This window comes from Branchiostoma lanceolatum, chromosome 14 (assembly GCF_035083965.1).
Source record: "Branchiostoma lanceolatum isolate klBraLanc5 chromosome 14, klBraLanc5.hap2, whole genome shotgun sequence".
Taxonomy (NCBI): domain Eukaryota; kingdom Metazoa; phylum Chordata; class Leptocardii; order Amphioxiformes; family Branchiostomatidae; genus Branchiostoma; species Branchiostoma lanceolatum.
Window position 1 is genome coordinate 10734981 of NC_089735.1, and position 22494 is coordinate 10757474.

The 22494-nt window shown below is 39.2% G+C and overlaps 1 protein-coding gene across 2 annotated transcripts; it reads right to left on the reverse strand.

The window, feature by feature from the left end:
• Positions 1–176: 176 nt before the first annotated feature.
• LOC136448436 (polycystin-2-like protein 1) lies at positions 177–21864 on the reverse strand. Of its 2 annotated transcripts, none has more exons than XM_066447995.1 (17): positions 21374–21864; positions 17154–17267; positions 11105–11241; positions 10585–10710; positions 9928–10070; positions 9189–9413; positions 8542–8770; positions 7672–7842; positions 7171–7352; positions 6432–6552; positions 5994–6092; positions 4207–4340; positions 3915–4032; positions 3400–3551; positions 2850–2997; positions 2375–2551; positions 177–1978 (listed from the first exon to the last, which is right to left on the reverse strand). In XM_066447995.1, exons 1-17 carry the CDS (start codon positions 21681–21683, stop codon positions 1949–1951), a joined length of 2616 nt encoding a protein of 871 aa, XP_066304092.1. In that variant the 5' UTR covers positions 21684–21864; the 3' UTR covers positions 177–1948. The 2 variants fall into 2 exon arrangements, with proteins under 2 accessions (XP_066304092.1, XP_066304091.1); XM_066447994.1 differs by lacking the exon at positions 17154–17267 and adding an exon at positions 17335–17448 and having other exon boundaries at positions 21374–21863.
• Positions 21865–22494: the final 630 nt, after the last annotated feature.

The following is a 22494-nucleotide window of genomic DNA, read 5'->3' on the forward strand; positions in this document are numbered from 1 at the left end:
TCCCCTTACTAAAGGGTGTTCGACAATACGGGTGGTGGAACGTAGGTACATCCCAAACTGTGTATCAATCTAGATTTTTCCACACGTTAGAACTATGAATTACATTTTTAACATGCATTTCCTGTAACTACTGAAACATGCAACCTCGCAAAACATTAAAAAGACACACAAAAACCTTGTAAAGTGATAGCAGAAGCATTTATTCCAAGAAAATGCCATAAATTTGCATATGTGGGACCCTTCCATAGACTCAGGCACTTTTCAGTATTACACAAGGCACATATCCAGATAATATCACTTTCCTAAGGGTCCTTTATGATTATGAACTATAAGAGACATTAAGTGTAGCAATCACCAATAATCTTAACAACAAAGTATTTTGTCTTAACAGACTACAAATACTGGTGTAATGAAACTCATGCTTTTTTTACATTAATATCAGTGTTTATCAAGAAAAAACGGCTTTAAATGTTTACATGCACGAATACTATAAGATCCCTTTTGACATTTTGTTCGTTTTTTTTTTCCATACTTGACATGGCCAACAAATAAAATCTGGTCACAAGGCCAGTGTTCATTTCTGCTTTGCTACGTTAAGGAAATATATACACTCTGGTGTGTAGAGCTTTGTCCAAATGTGACAGACTAGTGAATAAATGTCTCCCACAAAAATTCTTCAAAATTTTGAACATAATTAGTCATCAAAACTTGGGGCGAGTCCACAAGGTAAAAGGGCTGGCAGTTTTACAATGGACAAAACTCTTCACCAGTTTAATATTTGAGCAGTGTAATGCTAACCATGACAGCTACATCTTTATATACTACACCTGACCCCAACCATTACAATAAACATCCGGTAAAATGACATACAAGTAACACACTGTCTTTTATGCTCTTCTTTTGAAGATCGTTGATATGTTTGATATACAACATCACACGGATAGATGAGAAGTTTGGGACAGTGACAGGAATACTGCAGTTGTATGTTCTTGGTCCCTATAACCAACTTCAAAGGCAGAAAATATATGTCAACTTATCTTTAAGTTAGACATTCATAGTTATTCGAAAATGGGCCCAAATATGTCAGCTTTTTTTTTACTTGGGCAGTTCTTTTAATATTTTCTGTCAAGACATTTTGAATTAAAGATACAAAAATTTTCGGAGGTTTTTATTGGCTTCATTCTGTCCAAATGTGATTTTTTTTTTCTTTTAGAGTTGCTGTTCCCATTTTAAATATTTCCAGAACATGCATAGATTCATCTTAACTATACCTCACTAACCCTCATCTTGAAACAGTATTTCTGACTGCATTGTAGGAAAGAGAATGTCTTGGTTAAGCCCTATGCAAAGGGATTTAGAAATGAACATAGCTTCAAAGACGTTAGTTAAAAATAGGGAATCAAGGAAAGAGCAGTTTTTAATAGACAGTAACTTACATGGAAAACATCCACATACATGTTTCCACATTGCTCCTCTAAAATACTTTGAAAATAGATGTCATCTACACTATCTAGGAATATATAATATAAATATGTCTATGTATAACACCGCACAAGTATAACGACACATTACTCTCCGGTCTAGTTTATACAGTCTGAGAAGACACAAGTGTTGTTTTTTTCTTGGTACTATACTGCATGTTTGTTACTTTCCTGATTATTGAAAATAATGAGAAGCATATTGTAGGTTTAAATTTACTATTTGTGCTAAATCTCACCTGAAGTGTTACACACATATTATTTTATGAATAAGCGGATATGTAGAGAATTTATTAGTCTGTAATAACACATGCAGAAACATTTTTTTTACTCCATGATTGCATCAAACTTCTCCGGTCTCTAAACCCTCCTTTGTTCAAACCACATACAATATATACATCCAGTGGGTTTCTTAAGGCCTCTTGTGACATTGTACAATCTCAAAATCCTTTCCTGACTACGGAGACCTCTTAGGCAGAGCTTCCACTGGGGCCATGGTCCTAGAAAACGGTGGAAAAAACGGGTAAGTCACCATCAAAGGATTAAGAGTAAGGACAAATCCAACATCATACAATATGTGTCTCTACTCATAGCCTGGTATCTACTGGTATCTTATTCTAGCTCCAGTTCGCTCCTCTGAACATTTATCTGCTGAACAGGTCAGCACCTGTTTATAGACTCTTGAGGCATTCGAATAACCGCCTAAAATATAAGCGAGAGCTCTGATTGGATCAGAGTCACACGGTCCTATGGAACGGCATGTTAACAGACTTCAAACAGACATTGGCAAGTCCGATCTCTGCAAGGAAGACTATTCTGCAAGGAGCGACAGTCTAGAATAGGATAGAACCAGGCTATCTATTCAAACCCAACAGTCATAAGAAAAGCGAACTCACAGCGGAGGGTGGTCGAGATCCACGGGAGCGGGGGCGCCCGCCGCTCGCGGGAGAGTTCCCACGCCCGCTGGCGTTGGAGATGGAGGCCTCGGAGTCCCAACGCTCCAGCTCCTCTCGGACCAGACGCTCCATCTGCTCGCGTTTCAGGTCGTCGTCAGTACGGCCAGCACGCTCATCCTACAATACAAATCAGCGAAAAAACTTGAGCCACTCTTGTTCATTTCCATGCCTTATCGATACTTTGTTAGCGGTCTAAAGAATTGTAAGAAGTCTTAAGAATTGTAAGAAGTTTTATTATTCTTTGTGTTGACTGGCCCCCTACAAAAATCCACTTGTTCAAAGATGAAGGTCTGAAGTCTGAAGATTTGATAAAAGAATGAAATAAATCTAATACAACTAATTTGATGCTCACAAAGAAGTTTATGACATTCTTTTTACTTTTGCATCACAATTTAAAGTTAAAATTCACCCTTACCTCAGTGATGCTATCCAAGAGCTTGCCCATGGTCTCACGGCGCTTCAGTTTAGCACGTTCCATGGCTTCCAGCTTGACCAGAACGGCATCGATCTTGGACACAATACTGCCGATGGAGTGCTCCATACGGTCCACGCGGCGGCTCAGGCTGTCCGCGGGAAAACATTCAGGGAAAATTGTCAAACACCTGCTTTTAAATTGGAAGTTTATTCTCTCTATTTGTAAAGAGGACATCTCTTGGATTACTGTTGGTGAATATCATATATTGTGCTCTCAAAAATAAACAAATACAAAATTAATACTGTATTGTAATAATTAAACTTTGGTTCATTTACCCAAATATGTACTGTTCATTCTAGTTTAAGTATTTAATCTTACAGTTAGCAGTGGCTAAAAGGAGGCATTCAGTGTGTTGAAGTTTATGGTGGGTACCAGAGCGCACAACTGTCAGAAAATCTGTATTGTTTACAGTGTGAAGATTTCGCAGTCACCAGAAACCCATGAAGACAAAATCATTGGAAATATTAATGATTAATCTTACAGTACTTACACAGTGAACTCCTCGAACGACACGCCGTGCACAGGGCGGTCGTCATCCTCATCCCCGCTCATCATGTCGTGGAAGCTAGCGCGGCTCTTGCTGTGAACAGCCGCGTTCTCCCGCGCCTTCTCCACATCCTCAATCTCATCACTCAGCTCTTGCTGCAGAGGAACGACAAATAGAGAGATGTCATAAACTATACAACATCTATACAACAAGACTGTAATTTTGTTTCTTTTCACGGGATTCATATTTGCGGTATGAGTGGAAAGGAGGTTTTCACAGTGTTTAAAGTGTGAGGTCGAAAAAATTCTGGGGCACAAAAATGCATAAACATGGTGACAAAATTTGGTGGTGAAAAAAATTGATAAAACCACCACAAATACTTGAAGACATTCTTTAAACCTAGCTAATGCTGCTTTTTCAATGCAGCGCTCTTTGGGAACCCAGCAGATAATGATAGCAGACATTACAACAGATACAAGCTGCTTTCAAACTGAGACAAGTGGCAGTAGAGTGCTGACCTTTTGGCCCTCGAGGTCGGCCTGCATCTTCTTCTGCTCTTCTGGGTCCAGCACGCGGTCGCCGTCGATATCGTACTTGGCGAAGACGGCCTCAATCTCAGCATCAGCATGGCCACGCCTAGCATTTAATCATGAGAATATTCACTTTATAACATTCATTATCTATCATTTTCTATTCTTTTCAACAGAGTGGAAAATGACACTTTTGCGTTTGAAGTGCATATCATATGGAATGCAATTAGGGAAACCAACATGGCGGCAGACACAGCCACGTAGTCACGCGAAAACTTACGCTTTCAGGTCCTGGCGCCACTCCTCAAAGTCGACCTGCTGGTCGCTGTTGATGTCGGCAGCCGCCAACGCCTTCTGGATGTCCACGATCTTGTCCCTCTTGAACTGCAGCTTGTTCAACATCTTGTTGTATCCCTGTGATGATGTCAGGCAAGGACTTGTTATCACAAGATATAAGTAAAAAAATTCACTTTTAAGGCCTTTATCAAAAAAATGAAGAAGAAAAAAGTCTGGGGGTATGTACCTACTTTAACATTATACTGAATTTCAACTCATTTGGCCTAGGGACGACTTAGATGAAGCCCTTTGAAGATTTGACAGGAGAAGGCGAAGAAAGAAAAATGACCAAAAACAATATATTTCAACCAAACTGTAGTATGGGTGAAATATAATAAGTAAACAAGAGTTCCACGACCTCATATCTCCATGAAAAATTCTATTCATGCAAATAACTTACACATTTGCATAATATATGCTTCGGCATAAACACCTTTATCTAACTTACACATGTTGCAATATTGACAGTCCTATATTTTCCAATTAGATGAATTATTTATTTTTTGCATTAATTATGCAAATTAGGAATTCATTTACATAATTGGTATCTGTTGATGCTCCACTTTCCAGAAACGACATATGTTACATGTATTTGAGTCTGATAATGGAAAATTCTGCAAATATAGATTTTCCTCATTAGCTATGCAAATTAAGTCACAATTAGTATAATTGGCACATCATTATGTATATCTCTGTCTATGCTACCTGCATACTAAGTATCATATTGACAGTCCTATAATTTTCCAATTAGATGAGATTTTGCATTAATTATGCAAATTAGGAATTTATTTGCATAATTGGTATCTGTCGATGACCCACTTTCCATAAACTACATACGTTACATGTATTTGAGTCTTCTGATGGAAAACACTGCAACTATAGATTTTCCTCATTAGCTATGCAAATTAAGTCCTAATTAACATGATTTGCACTTCATTGTGTACATCTCTGTCTAAGCTACCTGTATGCTAAATATCATGGAAATCCGTCGATCCTTTGTTCAGTTATTCTCCTTAGAAGATTTTCATGATAACGCCCCTGCAGTTCCAGAGCAAGCTGCTAGGGGGCACAAACCCACACCACGTCTTCATTACACCACAAGCTATCTGCCACCAAAAAATTGGTGGCACGTCCAGGTCAAGAGATACAAAAATGGAATTTCTGCTGCAGTACCAAGGTCACATACCAGGGGGCCAAAAAGCGACCTTGAATTTCGGCTTCACAACACCTGCCTACATACCAAATATCATCGCAATCCATCAAGAGGTTCTTGAGTTATGCTGACTACAGTAGTCCGGAAACACAAACAGACAAACAAACAGACAAACACACAGACACATCCAAAACAATATCTCCATTTTTCATGGAGATAATTAAGTGACACCCCTAGCAGCCTTCCTAGCTATAGGTCCTCTAGGTTCATAGTCCAAAAGTCCATTTAGTGGCATGATCAAAATCTGTAAGGCTTAGCTCACATTCAAGATCTGCTACTAAATCTGAACATACCACTACAGTCTGTGGACTATGGTCTTCAGAAGTTAATATAATTGCATTGGGTCTAAATAAGCAACTAGTTTCTACCCTTAGTTAACAGAGTTTCTTTTATTACCTGCATAACTCTTTACTAAAGGAAAACATAACTTTCATCAACAGACAAAAATTACCATCACAATGATGAATAAACATTATGTATTTTAGAATACTTAAAGTATATACATGTACCAGGCTCACCTTCTTAAAGTAGTCCCCAATCTCGAACTCGCTCTTCTGTTGGGCGATCTCTTCTTTCACTTCCGAGTAAGTGTCATTGATGATCGCCAAGAACATATTCTAATGAACATAAAAAATACAAAGATTATTGCTGACCATGTATACTGAGCATCTAACAAGATTTCTATATATTGCAAATGAATTTATTAAAAATACACTACACAATATCCGTAAACTTGCAGCACTGTTAATAAGCAAGTTTATGATTTAAAATGCAATGTGATGCACTGTGCATAATATGTCAAAGTTTGACAGCCCCTGAAACATAAACAAAAAATGTCTAGACATGTATTACGCGTGATCTAGACAAGTACTGTTTACAGCTTGTAAGGGGCCTTCACCTTTGACATTGTATGTGCATTTCAAATCGTGAGCTGTCTTATTGACATTAGGACTCACCAATAGGACGAAGAAAACCAACAAGATGTATGTGATGAAGAACATGGGACCGAGGACACGGTTAGCTTCCTCCAGAGCGTTGAAGTCAAAGTCACCCAGGATGATACGGAACAGGGTGAAGCTGGAAATAATCGTAAACAATGGCGTTACTGTAAGGAAAGGAAAGTGATCTTGATCCAGTTTAGCTTACTGAAGAGCTTATCTTCCACTGGTCATGAGAGAGAAGACAGACGCTATGTACAGTATTTACAGGTTCATTGTACCGGGGAAATTTCCTAGCTCTCTTCCACAAGCACAATGAACATTGGACCACGGCTTAACGTCCCATCCTAAGCACAATGAACATTGGACCACGGCTTAACGTCCCATCCTAAGCACAATGAACATTGGAGCACGGCTTAGCGTCCCGTCCTAAGGACTGTGACCCTTTCCTATAGCGTGCATGTCGGGTGAGCAACACAGCCGGGATTGAACCCGGAGCTTCTAGTTCCAGAGGTAAGATCGCTAACCACTGGACTATGCAAGCACTGTAAATTCCTTGTTTTCACAGGAGACTTAGTTTCGAAGTAGGAGTGCAAAGAAGGTTTTTGTGATGGAGACAATACTGGTAGCACAAAAGAACATACTTGTGGTGATATGATTTCACTGTGGAGAGGTCACCACAAAAATAAAACCACTGCAAACATTTTAAGATTTACAGTAATCAAGCAAAGTGAAGACTATTTTAGACTGTACTTACATGGCGTCTGGGAAGGTGCTGAAGTCCTTCACCTGAGTGCCGAACACCAGGTAGCCCAGCTGGGCGTAGGCAAAGAAGATGATGAAGAACATCACCAGGAAACCGGCGATGTCCTTAGCACAGCGGGCAAGGGTGGAGGACAGCTGTGTCATCGTCTTGTTGAAGCTGATGTACTTGAATACCTAGGGAACAAGAAAAGACGCCTTCACTCTCAGGACCACAAAAGGAAAGATTTCCACCTTCAGATGACAGACTAAATTTAGGGCCAGGCAAATACTGTAAATGCAGAAATGTTCGTGGGGATTTAATTTCGCAGTAAGGAGAAAATGGAGTGTTTGCGCTGGTTTTGACTTCGCGTTTGAAACAATAGTAGCGCTACAGTCACACAATGGAACGTTTTTTTCAGTGGTTTTGGGGTTAAGAGTTCACTGCGATAACTGTGAACATAAAATCACCGCAAACATTTCTGCATTTACAGTACCGACATGGAAGTTTCTGTACCTTGATCCAAGCAAAGAACACGGTGATAGCCACCATGTCGTTGTAGATACCCTGGGCCCAGGCCAGGAACTCGAAGTCAGCGTACGTCTCCGGACTTTCCAGGAGCTGATCCAACAATTCCTCCACCTTCAAGGTCCGGTAGACGTTAAAAGCAATGGCAGCCAATGACAGCTAGCGAAAGGAAGAAAAAAACAATGTCAGCACATGTATGTTAAATGCAATGTACCTTTTGCTCATGAAAATGTGACAAAGTTACGACATGCCGGACAACACATTGTAACTGAGAATTTGTCAGGTGCTTTACTTTAACAGTTTTTCTCCCTCAATATGATCACTACATTTCAACTGACAAATCACTTTCCACTTCTGTCCCTGCTTCATATCAAAGAAGTAAAAGAATCATTTTTTTCTTTTTCTAGAACTTGTTTAAGTGAGCAATAGCCACTGAAAGTAGACAAAGTCAATGACAAAAATAGACTGCAAAGCTTAACAGTTAGTAGACAGTGGTTTCGTTTCATGGTATTTGAAGTTTGTGATTGAAACAATTCAGCAGTATGTACAGCAAAATAATAAAACACATATTCACAATGATATAATATTCCATAGTAAGAGGTCACCACGAAAACTACAAAAATAAACTGCAAACATTTCCAATACTGTAAATCACTTTAATATAGCGGTCAGTAATTTTAGCGGTTGGGGGACAAGGGAGAAGTTCACTGCATTTAATTCTAACGGCGGGAACAAACATTACTGTCTCAAATATTAGTGATCAAATATTTGCGATAATGAAATTTAGCGATTGACTAGTGACCGTTAAATTAGCTAAAATAAAGTTACAGTTAACAAATCAAGAAATACAGTACTTACAAGGATGACCGTGACATCCAAAATGTTGGAAAAACTCTTGAAGTACCCCAGCCTGTGGCGCTTGATCTCCAGGGCCTCCTCTATGATGTAGTAGATGATGAAAAGGACGTACAGACCCTCGCACGCCATGATGAAGAAGTCGTAGTTCGTCACGTACCGCAGGAGCTTCACCGTGCGGAAGTTGAACGACGGGATGAGTCCGCCGGTCGGTGGAAACTCGGCAGTCAACCTGTGGCAGAAAGACGATTTAAATCAGTACTGCAAACTGTGAAATGATTCGGTAAGCTCAAAATACAGGCTTTGAAGAACCAATTATGGCCTTAATAGCATAGATACCTATCGTTAGGAGTGGGAATGGGAGATAATAACAATGGTTTATCCTGTATCATTTACATCATCTTTGCTATAGAACAAAATAGCATCACAGATTCTACTGAGGGAGTACTGTAAAATTTAAAATTCTAGCTGTAACTGTTAACTCAACATATGTCTTCAATTGTGCTAATACCATCTAATTCATTTTAGCTCAAAATACAAAATGCAACTTTTCCATGACACAAAAAAAGCGCCACAAACCTATAATGAATTTACAGTAACTAGCCCTGTGATTGGATACAGCCTAAGCACACAAAGTTGCCTGTACCGACCTGACCACACAGAACAGGTTGATGTTGGCGTTGTAGACCGTGAAGTCAATGAAGACCACACGGGTGCCACGATCGGTCCACAGGTTGGTGAACAGCTCCAGGATCTTGGCCTCGCTGGCCGGCCGGGTCAGGTTCAAGTCCTGGATGTAGCCGTTGCCCGCGTAGCTCGTGAGCTTACCCCGATGTCCCGAGCCATCGATCTCATCCGAGTCCTTGTGGAACCACCTGTGTGACGACAGACAATTGAGGATGTTAACACTCTCTGGATACTTTTTTTTCTAATTTGCACATTTGTTGCAGGCCACTATACAATTTTGATGTAGTGGACTTTCCAAGTTGGCTATGACAGAACCAACTGCCAACAAGAATCTAAGACATCATTTCGCATAACAAATCAACCAATCCTTTTCTTCAATTCTACCTGCTTTACCTGTATGTAAATATGTTATTATGTGTGTATGTATGTATTTTGTGATGTACATGTAGTGTTTATGAGCCCTGGAAGATTAGCCCCCTAGAGGGGCTAAAGGGTATCTCAATAAACTCAACTCAACAAGACAGTTAAATTTTGCACGACTATCCTAAGAATACCATTTCCAATCATACAATGAATGTGACCAGGGCCTTACCAACCTGATGAAGCTATAAAGGTAGAACAAAGTGTAGTATGTCACTAAAGGGCTCACCAACCACTAATGGACTTTCTTTAATAAAGTTCAATTAAGTCAAAGAAACTTACGCATCCCAGGTCACGGTGGTGTTGTCGCCTTTCAGGGCAAGCCCGAACGGGTCTTTCTCTTCCACCGCCTCGGAGTAGGAATCGAAGCATTCTAGAATCTCGTCCTTGAAGTCCTCGTGGACGGCGCACGAATCATTCCTCACCTAGGATTGGGCGCGAGAAATGTCAACACACTCCAAAATATCTTAAACTTTGAAATGAACAGCTTTAAATTGCAGTTAAAATTCATGAAGAATAGAATAGATTTCTTAAGTTTCTGGAATTCAGTTCTTGAGTATGTAATAAAGTTATCATCACAAATGGTTTGGGTGTAGCAAGTCCTTCAGCATGATACACTGTAAAGCATAAATTGAAGTGAGGCCTGAGGTTTTATTTTCAAGGTGAACACTGAACTGCGATAGAATGACACTTCCTATATACATTTCCATGGGTTGTTTCAACAGGAAACTACAAGACGAAATTAAAGTAAATGCATTTACATTGACCAGTTGATGCCACTTGCCTGACAAATTTGTGTATTACACAGAAGGGCAGTTACCAATTGACCAATTTAAATAACATTCCTGTCATAAATTCCTATATCCTTACAAATCATGGGATCCAAACGAAATACCATGCCTTGAGCTAAAAGGAAAAAGTTGTAGCATCTTCTAATACCTTGATCTGTCTAATGCGAGGCACTCCCAGCATCTTGTTCTCGTAGTAGATGTACGCTCCGCTGACGTTGTTCTGGTTGTACCACTTGGTCCAGTACAGGCCATCCAGCAGGGGGCCACGTGAGAACTGTAACATAGGCAGTCAGTTACATTTCAAATATCCAAGATAGAGCTTTTCCATACCAATGAAGCAGGCAGGTGCTGACCACCGTGTTCTATTTTCAATGGACTGTTGTTGAGGCATTTTGTTTTGGGATTCTCTTAATTGTGGTTACTTGAGGGGTTTTTTTAATTTACAAAGGCATTGACACCGCGCATAACTTTTAATTCGAGAAGGCTGACTTCGCATAGGCACCATTTAAGCTTTAGTTAGAATGCGCTGATCATGATACATGTTAAATTAAAACAGTTTGGCTACGAATTTCAAAAAGGGCTGATTATGTTCTATAAAAAAGAGCAGACAGGCCACCTCTGAAGCAGAGAAGGAAAAAAAATGTGTACTAGATTGAGGGGAGACCGACCTTCCACCAGTCGGCCATGGAGGTCATCCCGCGGTAGTTGTTGCTCCCGCTGCCGCAGCACAGGCTGGAGTCCAGGAACAGGTCCTCCATCACCTTGGTGAAGTAGAACATGGTCGACCCCATCATACCAAACGTCACTGTGGGAGGAAAACCATGGTAGCAAGGATTGAATAATAGCAACAACAGGCTTTGCCCCTGAGAAGTTGCCAAAATAAATTCATTGCAAATCCACCTGCAATGGTTAATCAAAACAATGGTATATAACATAGGTATACGTAACAGAATTTTTAAAAAATGAAATACATACAAATAAAAGTAGTATAACAATTGCAACCCTTCATATCATAAATCTATTTCTGCTTTTGAAGGGTTTTGAGACAGTTCAATTCTGTAGGCAGTAGAAAAGGAATTATTGAACGTTTTGGTAGATAAATGGGTTGGGCTACTTAAAAAGGAAGACAGTTTTTTTGTTGATTTGTAAGATGTGAAAAGATTTGGGGATTTATGAGATCTCTTTGAACGACTTATTTCTTTCAACTTCAACTAGTTCAAGAGAGTATTGGGGACATTGGCAGATAAAATGCATCTTAACTTATTCATAGATTTATTCCATATCCAACCTTTAAGCTAGAATGTATAAAAACTTTAGGCAGCAATGATGATATTTGTTGGTCTATTTCAAAAACCAGCTACACTGTGTAGAAAGATCAAGAAAGAATCAGACAAATTTCAGATAAACGACTGACAATACAGCAGTGCCCCCTAGGTGAAAGGAAGTGTACTGCAAATCAACATCTTTATGCTTGACTTGGAAGAGTCAAAAGCAATGAGTGGCATGTTTCAAGAATATTCTTGCATATTTTTTGGGGGGGACATGCAGATTGTACTATTTCTTAAGCCTTTGAACATGCAAATTGTACTTTTCTTAAGTTTTTGAGTAACATTTGCAGACGTTCACAGCTATAATCTGGACTCTTGTGCTTCATGTTATTACAACAACTACAAAATGTATCACCACTCGAGCACTTACAACTTAACGTCAACTGTCATTTCAGGCACCAAAGATCTCGTATCTCCTCATAAAATATTCAAGAGTCCATTGTGTGACGAACAATGGGGATGAAATAGGCTCAGCATATTTCTCCAGGGAATATATCAATCACCCTGCATAGCAACACACTAACATTGCAGTGTCAAAAGTCCTTGTATTCTTTAAGAGACTTTTTTTCGAAAGTCTTCAAATTTGTTTTTGTTTCGCATACTGGGTTCAGTCGGGAAACATAACTAAATCTAGCAAATACTGGTATTTTCTTTGTCGTGGTTCCTTCTATGCAGGAAAACTAATTCATCTGAAGTTAGGGACAGTTTGAATCAAGAACTTTTGTCACATCCCCTCAACAACTGAAGAGTTCTAGAAGGTCTCAATTGCTCATTTGGTGGTAAGGTGTGGTGACAGTGGGGAGAATTGAAACTTTGATCGCTATGCTGCATCGATCCTGAGAAGATACTTGGTTGCGTTACAGAGTGTAAATTTCACAAGAAACTACATGCAATGTAGCACAAATCGTGTCTATGTACATTCGTAGACCGATTCATTAACTTTGGATTGAGAAAACATGCATCAAATTTGAGGAATTTCGCACAAGAACAGGATAAAACTTGTGATGTTTCGAAGAAAAGATAGCTTTCAAGAGGTGCTACTCAAAATTGATCCAGATAGTATAACAGTAATGCACAAATACATTCGAGAGATGATTCAACAGCTATGAAATTTTTATGTTGCAACACACCAGCCTTTTGTTGCGCAACCTTCATTTGTTAAAAGGTGGGTTTTGGTGGACACACGCCTTCTTCTGTGCACCATACCTACGCACGAGATCAATCCGGAATTGTCTTCTTCGACCACCGCTCATGAAAAATTCAGGTGTTGTTACAGTGTTTCATAAATAATAAATGAGATCCCAAGGATGTGGCAAACATTTCTTCCATCAGAACTTAAGGTATACAATGGTTTCAATAACTCAATTTTTCTCAAACGTTCTGAGTCTCTCAAAATAAAACACAACCAATGATGTCATATCACTTTTTATGAGAAGTAAATTGTGTTTTTGTGACACTACCTGAACAAAAATTTGGTTCAGAGATCAGTTTTAACTTTTTATCACTTTTTTTTTTAATTGAAGAACTAGAAATTCTAAAGAACTCATGGAGTACCACATTTTCTAATTACAGTAAGCTTTAACTTTTCGTATCCCACGAAAGTACTAAAGACGGATTTCAACATGCATACATGTAGGTTTTTCTGATGCTTAATTTAAAAGACATTTTCCCCAGGATTTTTTCCTCGCTGACAAGTTTTGTAGTCGGTTCCGAATCGAGAGAGCATACCGTAGCTAAAACAGGAAACTTCAGCATTAGCATCCTCGCTCTTTCATCACTGGATTATTCTTCTCCAATTCCACCGAAAAAAATCTCAGCCAATAGACTGTTTCCAAGCTAATACTTTTTTGCAATATTATACTGAGCTCGGACATGCACTAGTTCTGCCCAAAAGCTGCCACATGCCTCATATGCAATTAGTGTAACAGAGAAGACGACTTAGCGACCAACTTTCATGGCCATTTCAACCACTGGTTGTGTCAGTAAACTACAATCGCATCCTTAGCACATCGTAAGGCACTGTAAAATATGGTTGAAAATGTGTAAACATTGAAGTGGAGAAGGCAGTGCCTGGTACATATAGACTATACAGTACACGGCTCGAAATACTCGGTATGCACTTTTACGCAACCAACAGTGGATTGGGATCCGTGCCCCAAATTTTTTACTGTAGGTCCACCTCGATACTCGTGCAGGGTTACGTACGTAGTATTCAATGTTGCACACCCAATTTTTTTCTGTTTTAATTTAAAATTAAAATTTCGATGTTGGGTGCACCAGTGCATCATTTCTCTGACTGTATACAGGAGAATTTGATCTGGATACCCGAGTCACGCTGCCCGGTTCCATATGGGCGATGTTGCATAGAATGGTTCTTTTCACAAGAAGTCTACCGCTCCATTGAATTGCGCATTTCCTTTAAAAAAATAAAGGATATGAGTTTACTTCTTTTTACAGAAATTTCCTAGAATTTGACAAACACCCAGTTACTGTACACAAGTTGACATTTCGGTCTAAGAAACCAGTCAAAGTTAACAAAGTAGGCCAACATTCTTGAAATTCAAAGCTGCTGTGGATCTAAATGGCAGAGCTACGCTTTGTATGATTTTTGTAAGGTGTTGAAATAAAGCTACCATTCAATTTCTCAAATAGGTATTCCTTCCAGCAAACACCCTTAAATGTCCTTGGCTTGGTGTGTCATTACAGTGAAAAAATTGCCTATAAAATCAATTGTCTAGAAAATTGCCCATAACAAAATATAGGTGCAAAAATATTTCAACTTTTACGAACACTGTACAAGAAAAAAAGACATTGCAACCTTTTAATTGTCATGTTGGTTTATCCACGAAATTCAGGTGTTTATGTGATAAAAACTACTATCGGCTAACAATTTCTACTAAACATCGTGAATGTCACTTTTTACACAAAATGTGTTTCCACATCACAGCACGAGAACAAAGACTACAAGGTTGGAACACTTCAAACCCTTTCACAATCCTCTGACAAGTTGGTCAATCGCTTGTGTACCCAAGCAAAATGACAAAACCTTGAGTGCCATTCCCATGCCCTTGGTTAAAACCTGATGCACTTCTCCTATTCAGGACTTGCTATCGATACGCGATGTCGAACAAAACCTATGATTAAGTTTCCCGACTTTCCAGTGTAGGGAGCCAGATGTTCTATCACTATCTAAACATCTTTCTGCATAACTGACCACCCCATAGGCAGACCACAGGGGCTACTAAAATAGATCACTACCACATACACTTTCCCTCGAAGAATAAAGCAGAAGGTTTCATTTATAATCTTTTGTCAAATCGCTGCTTATAGGGATGTGTACTATATACCTGGTATCGGTACACAGCACAATACTGCAAAAATCATTAAGGTACTGGAGAAAAATACCAGAACTTCAATATACCAGAACAGTGCGCAAATAGTTTAGCACTGAAGTATCCCAGTGTACTTATTTCGTGACTAAATATGTGTTATTCCTACCACAAAGATCAAAATTTATCACCGGAATAAAAGACGAAAAAAGTGTATGGGCGTTGAAATGAGTGCAATCTTTGAATCAACGTTTTGAATTTGAGGTTCTCTTGCAAGCACGAGATACCAAAATTCCAAAAACCTTCTTAATCTTTGTCATCATCGAAGACCATGTAGGCTATCTTGTTGAACTGTTCAGGACCTGGTATGTACAGGAATAGGTGCAGACCTGTACTTAACCTTCTCCCTGCTACCTAACTCTGTAACCAATAGAGAATGGGGTGCCAAACGGCTACTTCAGTGTGCTAAAGGTTAAACCTCTGTACCTAAACCTGACACTACTTTTAGATATGTAGCCCTACTGCTTGGAAAAACTTTTTTTAGCATCAAAAGTTTTAAACCTGAAGTTTAATTCCACTCTTCAACACAATTAACTTTTTACTTGTGATTTTTCCCAAAGCATTTTCAAACTCAATTTCTCCGCCAGACCTAATACTAATCCACTTAACTGCATGGTTGTGGTTTTCATCAATCCACAGTCGTAACAAAAACAGTCGGCTCCTTTTCCAGTGGTGTGTCCTTATATGTTCAGGTATGGGAGTCAGGCACAAACCTGTCGTCTAAATTGTCAGCCTTTCTTACAAATGGGCTCCCGATGGACTAATCATGAGATAATCTGAACTATTTCTGGCTCGTAATACAAATACTTCTGCTTATCATTCTTTATTTGATATTTCATAAATCAATACATATATTTAGAAACTTACATTCAAGTCGCACACATAAGCTACTAAAGACTTTATGATACACATTTAAAGTGGGGAAAAAAAGGAAAGAAAAGTTTGTAACTTCTACTTCAGAACTTTTTCAGTCTATCTATGTTTCACCAAACAGAGTCATAACGCAACATATTGACAAGTAAAAACAAATCTCCTAAATCCTTGTCTTTAAAAAAAGCAATCTTTGACATGCACCAAAATAGGAACAATATGAGACATCAACAATGATCTATACATGTATCATAGGTGCTTGGTAAGAATAGGGGATAGAAGTTCCTTGCACGCAATACAGACAGCTACACAAAGTGAGTGAGTGACGGTAGACTTAGTTGTGTGACACCTGTAACAGAGATGGAGTGTCTGACGTCAGAGAAGAAGTGAGTCGTGTCCCAGGGGGAAACAAACTTGTATCCCAAAGGGACCGTGGCGGCAAATGCGTTACACATCTCTAACATGCCATCAGGTACTCACTCACACGCTCCGAATACTTAAAGAGAAAGGTGACAAACATGTAGGAACAAAAACATAATCAAGAACAGAGGTTGGAGAACCATGCAGTATAGGTGGAGGTATTTCTTTTCTTTGGTGCAGAGAGAAGATATGTGGCATGCTGTCCGCTTTCCAGAGCAGTAGACTGAATCTTTTTTCTTGTTTTGCGTCCGATGACGCAGGCAAGTGCCATGGCGACTTATGTCCATGGCACGACACCTTCCGTTTGCGAAACGCGTCACCCCTCTAGGGACGGTGTTTTGGTTTCCCATAGGCGAGCGATCAACCGAATTTTAAACTTCACGCCACGGGAGGCTTTTAAAAATAGATCTGGCATTTTTTCACTGATAGTTCAAACTACACTAGGCAACTTTTGGACCGCAAAAAAGGTTTCAAAAAAGTATTTTGTTCACTCAGTTAACGAAAAAAGCCAAATTACAAACAATTTCAAGTTTCTGACAGATAAGTTGTCCTGATCTATGCTTTGGTGTGTTACAGGTGACTGTCGACAAAACGATCAAACAAAGATTGAACGTGTGGACGAGTTGATACCAAAGCATATCTCAGATTTTTCCCACCTCTAGAAAAAACGGACTTTACGTTTGCCACATGGAGAAGCACCAAGTACTCACTGAGAGACAGAATGGTAATGAAGGCAAGATAGGTCCATAGTTCCCGCAGAATGATTTTGATATATGCATCCGTTCCCGGCTCAACGTCATCGGCTAACCGCGTAGCCCAAATACCTTGGGGAGGAAAAGAAGGGAAGACAGACAGATGTTAGTACGGTTGGTTCTGGGAACAAGTACTTACGGATGCATAAGATGACGATAAAGATGATATAGGTGAAAAGTTCCCGCAGCGTTGTTTTCACATATTGCTCCTTGTCGCCATGGAATTCCTCCGTCTGCCTGGTAGCCCACATACCTGTGAACACATTGAAACATTTCCCATCAAACTGTTAGTGACAGTCAAACCTCTACAAGTGACCACCTCTACATAAGGACCACCTGGGCAATGTGACCATTGAAATGATAACTTTTTTTCCTACAAATTGACACAAGCATGAAAAATAAATTGTGTGTATTTTTAGGAGCATCATACATGTAGCTTTTTGGAATGATTTTGTTTTATTTTTTGGATAAGTAATAGGCCCAATTCATTCCCTTATGTATTCCCCATGTCCCCTTACACTATCAGTAATTATCCTAACTAATGTGGGGTATAGTGAAATTATGTTGTAGGCTCATGTATGTAACAAAACCTCTACAAAAGGGTTCATTTGATTTCAAGTGACATTTGATGAAATTAAGCTGTCCATGTGGGACAAAAATTCTGAACATTTGTACATCCTTGGGGGTAAATATTTCGCACACCCTGATATGGAAATGATTAAAATTTCACAAAACCGTGCTAGAAAATCATTCCCAAGATTTTTTTTCTAAAAAACCAAATTATGATGTCAAAAAATATTGAGCTTATGAAAGCCCTAAAAGATTCATTGCACAATCCTTTCTCGAGACCATATATGGCTAAGTCCAAAATTGGTAAATTCAGATTGACCAGCCTTTTAACCACTGACCATGCCATAGGTAGCCACATCACCCGAGACTTGTCTAACCATAATTTTCCCCCTCATGAAGATTTTGAATGCCCCATTTTTACATCAAATTTTCTAAAACTAAGTACTATATATCCACTTGTTTAATTGCTCTCATGTACTCTTTTTTCTCTCACTGGGTAAAAAGTGGAAGCTAAAAGGTTTACATAGTCCAACATTAGCCACCATAGTTAATGCTGGAAACAAAGGGTCTGCCTTTTTATCTCTCATCCTAGCATACCAGAAAATGAGGCTAGGGGCACTTAATTTTACAGGTGACAGCTCAGGTGTTAATCACAGGGGGTAATGAGGCCGGCAAACGTACTTTTCAACTCCAAATCAACATGTTTGACTACGTTGCCATGGCAACGCAGATAAGCTATGCCTCCAGGCATTGTAAGGATATCATGCTTGGCAACTTCTACAATGAATCCACCAGGGGAAAATAAAGGATTATGCAACTAGCAGGAATGTCTCTTTTGATGACTATGTATGTTGTACAGTATTCTAAGCATTTAAAAAGAATTTATCACTAAAAAGGATTCATCTGGTATTTTCATGAAATTTGACTAAAGTCACAGTTTTTTTGTTATTTTCCTACATCAAAAGTTGAATCTGCCTTTTAACACTGCATGGGGATATTCACCACAGCACATGTCATGAATGTGACTTTGTTGTGTCCTAAGAATATCTTGAAATATGCACTCCCCACACCACTTGAGTTGTTAGCCATTTTCTCCTTACAGCAGCTGGGGAGTTTTCGGTAGGCTACTGAAAACTAGGGGACTCTGTACAGCTTGCTTCTGCTAGTAAGTATGCTTCTACATTGTTTGGCAACACTAGAGATGTGAAAAATGACACAGATATGTTGAAAATTAGTTGCGAATTTGAATCTGAAGGGAGATTTTCAAACTCAGAATATTTATGGTTTTGATAGCTGGTATCTGGGCATGGTTCTACTCTAAATTGTTAAAACAGAATCAAACTGAAGTATACTTTTTACAGCACTATTTTTTCAACATTTGACTTTTCCATTGCCTTCTGAGAGGAAAAGTATTCTTTTTACAGGCTTGGCCTGGTCAATCTGAATTTTTCGAGCCCTTGTTTGTGTGCCACATGAGGGCACATGTCAAAAGTTACCCGGTTACCCTGTTTAAACAAATTAAAAAATGAGAAAGCATGGCCATCTTTACATTGTTAATTTTACAGTGATGACCTTGAAGGTACTGATGGTAGCTACAAAATACAATTCTATTTTGCATCACATTTTCATTTAATATCATAATGTGAGTGTAACATTTTCAGGAACTAACATCAATCTTAGATGATGTAAAAAATGAACAGTGTCTTATCATTATGATTGACATAGAGTTCTGGATGGATTTGGTTCGGACCAGTTTGAAAAAATCCAATAACCAGAAAGGGTTGCGAAATGAGAACGAGCTTTTTGTTGCCAAGACATCTCATCACACAAAAACTCCATGAATTATTAAGCAGCTTCGAACAATAGACACCCATAGGCCATAGCAAAAACCCACACTGAGAAAAGCAAGATAATTACATCCCATCTTCTATAAATGTGTACCTAGCATTCCATGAGTTACTGCAGTTTGACAGACCATTCCTGAATGTCATAAATCTTTCAAGACTTTCCTCACAAACATCTGTGTAATATTAGGGGTGGTATGTGTGCACCTCAGTATGCCCTATCAAGTTTCAGAAAACCCAGACACAGGACTTATATGTCATAAATCATACATGAAACAGAACTGAATACAATGTAAAGATGCTCTTCCTTCCAGTACAATACATTGTATGAATAATTTATCGGTTTCGGGCGCGTAAATCGTCTTGCCATTTTGCACGTTATACTGATCATATTGTGTGAGTGGATTGTAATTACATGGCAATCTTGGAGTGAAGCCGGCAACTATTGAAGGCATGCCATCAAATAAATTGATGCTCCCAAAAGATATCAATTATTCAGAAGGCAATTTTACAAAGAAATTGCTGTACACTTTAAGCCAAGATTTTACGAAGGCCATACAGAATGTCACCATCTTTCTACAACCATCAATTGCGTACATTTGAAATTTTACTCTCAAATCTTCTGTAATTTTTGTTAAGAAAATTGAAAAATGCTTTGTACCGTACATTGTTCGTCAGATTGGAGGAGCAATTTTAATTTCTTTTTCCTTGTCATGACCAATGATCTTTGCCTGTTGGATGCAGTTGCCATGGAAACCATGACAGTCATTTTTCATTTCATCTCCTCTCAGTCCTGAAAAGCTAGATGAATCCACACAAATATCTGTACAACTTAAGTTCTTCCAAACTTGCTGTGAAAAGTAACTTGGCTCCAAAAACAAGAAAGTTTAGACATCTTCACACTGTCGTTAAATAATGTGTAATTTTCCTTGCGAAACAATTTTTTTCAACATTTGAAACACCATTTTTGTAAGATCTGTGGCAAATTATGTCTACATATTATGACAAAACAGACAATAATGGAAGTGAGGAAGACATAACATCAATGTCAAGGATATTGAAGTTTCCGCGAACATTTTTTTTGTTGAAGGACCACACAGGTGTAAACAAACCTCTCCAAAATAGTCAGGCTAAAAAAACAAGATGGCGGCCAGTGGCACGACTTCTCCTCTAGGTATGTTTGTAATGTTCCACACCGCTAAGTTTTCTCGGAAAATCACGGAAACTTTGTGCCACCTGTTCCACAGACAATCATGTCTGTTTCCTCAAGGCTTCCATGTATATGCAGCCCTAGAAATAACTTTAAAATGTTTTTATCTGCAAAAATGTAACAGGTTTCGCGCCACGTTACGACTACTTCACACTAAAGCATAAATATTAGAACGCTTTAGATTGGCATTCTCCACCGCTAAACGCTTGAAAACAGAAGCACACAATCAACATTTTATCATTTATAAAGAAATCAAGCCAAGAAGACGCCATAAAAATACCATTTGGATGCATAACACCGATCTGTTTCGATTATCAGTACGAGTTTAGGAAGTTTGGGTGGAGACAAAACAACATGTCTTAAAATTTCCGTCGAAACAACTTCCCCGCGACGACGGTAAAATTTCTGTTTTTATCCGTTTCTTCTGTTCGCTATCTTGGCAAGTATACGTTCCTTGCCTCCTAAAAATGTCAAGTTCATGTTGTGTACGTTGATACGTGAGATTATATTGGAGTATGAAAGGAAGTACACAACATGGACAAGCGAAAGTTTACCTCGGATGAAACGCTTGAACTTGTTCCAACAGCCGGTCTGCTGCTCGGGCCCTGCCGGCTGCACAGCCCGTACCGTGCCGCCGTGAACGTACATCTCGCTCTCCATCTCCGATGGAATAGCCGCTGGTGATCCGTACGAGTCCCGAGCGTATGCCGAGGCGTCCAGACGAGCTGGAGACGTCGGCCGAGACCCGTCGTACCCGCGGTTGTCCCATGCCCCTGAGCGGGCGGCACTGCCAGGACGCTGCCCGAGCTCCATTTCTTCCCGTGCTGCTAACGACGTGCGCCTATCCTCACGCCGATCAACCATCGACTACCAACTTAAAAACAAGTTTTCCTGGTCCTAGAGGACCCTAAACAGCAATCTAAAGTCCCAAATGCTGGGCTAAACGTCTCAAATGAGCCCAAGAGGTCCGAAGTTGTGTGTCTGTCTCTCAAGACGGAAAAATTTGGACTCACACAGAAGTTGCCTCGGTCTCATTACTTATTCATGACGTCACCACAAGTACAAAAGTTCTTCCACTCTGGAGAATTGACTGTTTGATCAACAACAATGGGAATCAATTTGCGTTTGTCCTGTTACCTGTATGGCAGTTGTAAAGCGAGTTTTCTCATTTTTTTCCTATGTGAGGGAAAAAGAAATAAGTGCAACTGTTATCTGGGGGAAATATTTCACTGATTGATTGGCACAAATTGAGAAAAGTACATTTAGATCGGAAGGTGATGTTGCTACCTCAACTGGCTCAAGCAAGGATCTTTAAACTTGCTTGTTGCAACATATTTAATGTCCAGTTTTCATTTCCTAACGCGTTTCTTGGTTCCTATAGAATTTTGTCTCATGTGTTAAGTTAACGTACAATTGTCGCCTTATATCCAATATCAATATGGATTCAATATCGATTTATTCTGTCATTCACATAGTCAATTTTCGTTCGTTCTTTTGTTTCAAGTCAGTTCCTTCAGTCATCTCTGTGAAGAATTTGAAAATATAGTTACCCTTATCCGTTCACACCGCCATTTCCTCACACCACTTAAGTCTCGTTGACAGGAAGTTTATGACGCTATCAAGCACAATATTTTTATAAATCATACATAATAGTTAGGAACATGACGTGCGAATG

Bases quoted from the DNA above. Each gene is read 5' to 3' on its own strand.
- LOC136448436 (XM_066447995.1), bottom strand. From the start codon at position 21,683: ATGGTTGATCGGCGTGAGGATAGGCGCACGTCGTTAGCAGCACGGGAA. The intron at 4,341-5,993 runs GTGAGCCTGGTA...ACATCATCACAG, and splicing joins TTGGGGACTACTTTAAGAAG to GGATACAACAAGATGTTGAA. The intron at 3,552-3,914 runs GTCAGCACTCTA...GTTCCTCTGCAG, and splicing joins CCGACCTCGAGGGCCAAAAG to CAAGAGCTGAGTGATGAGAT.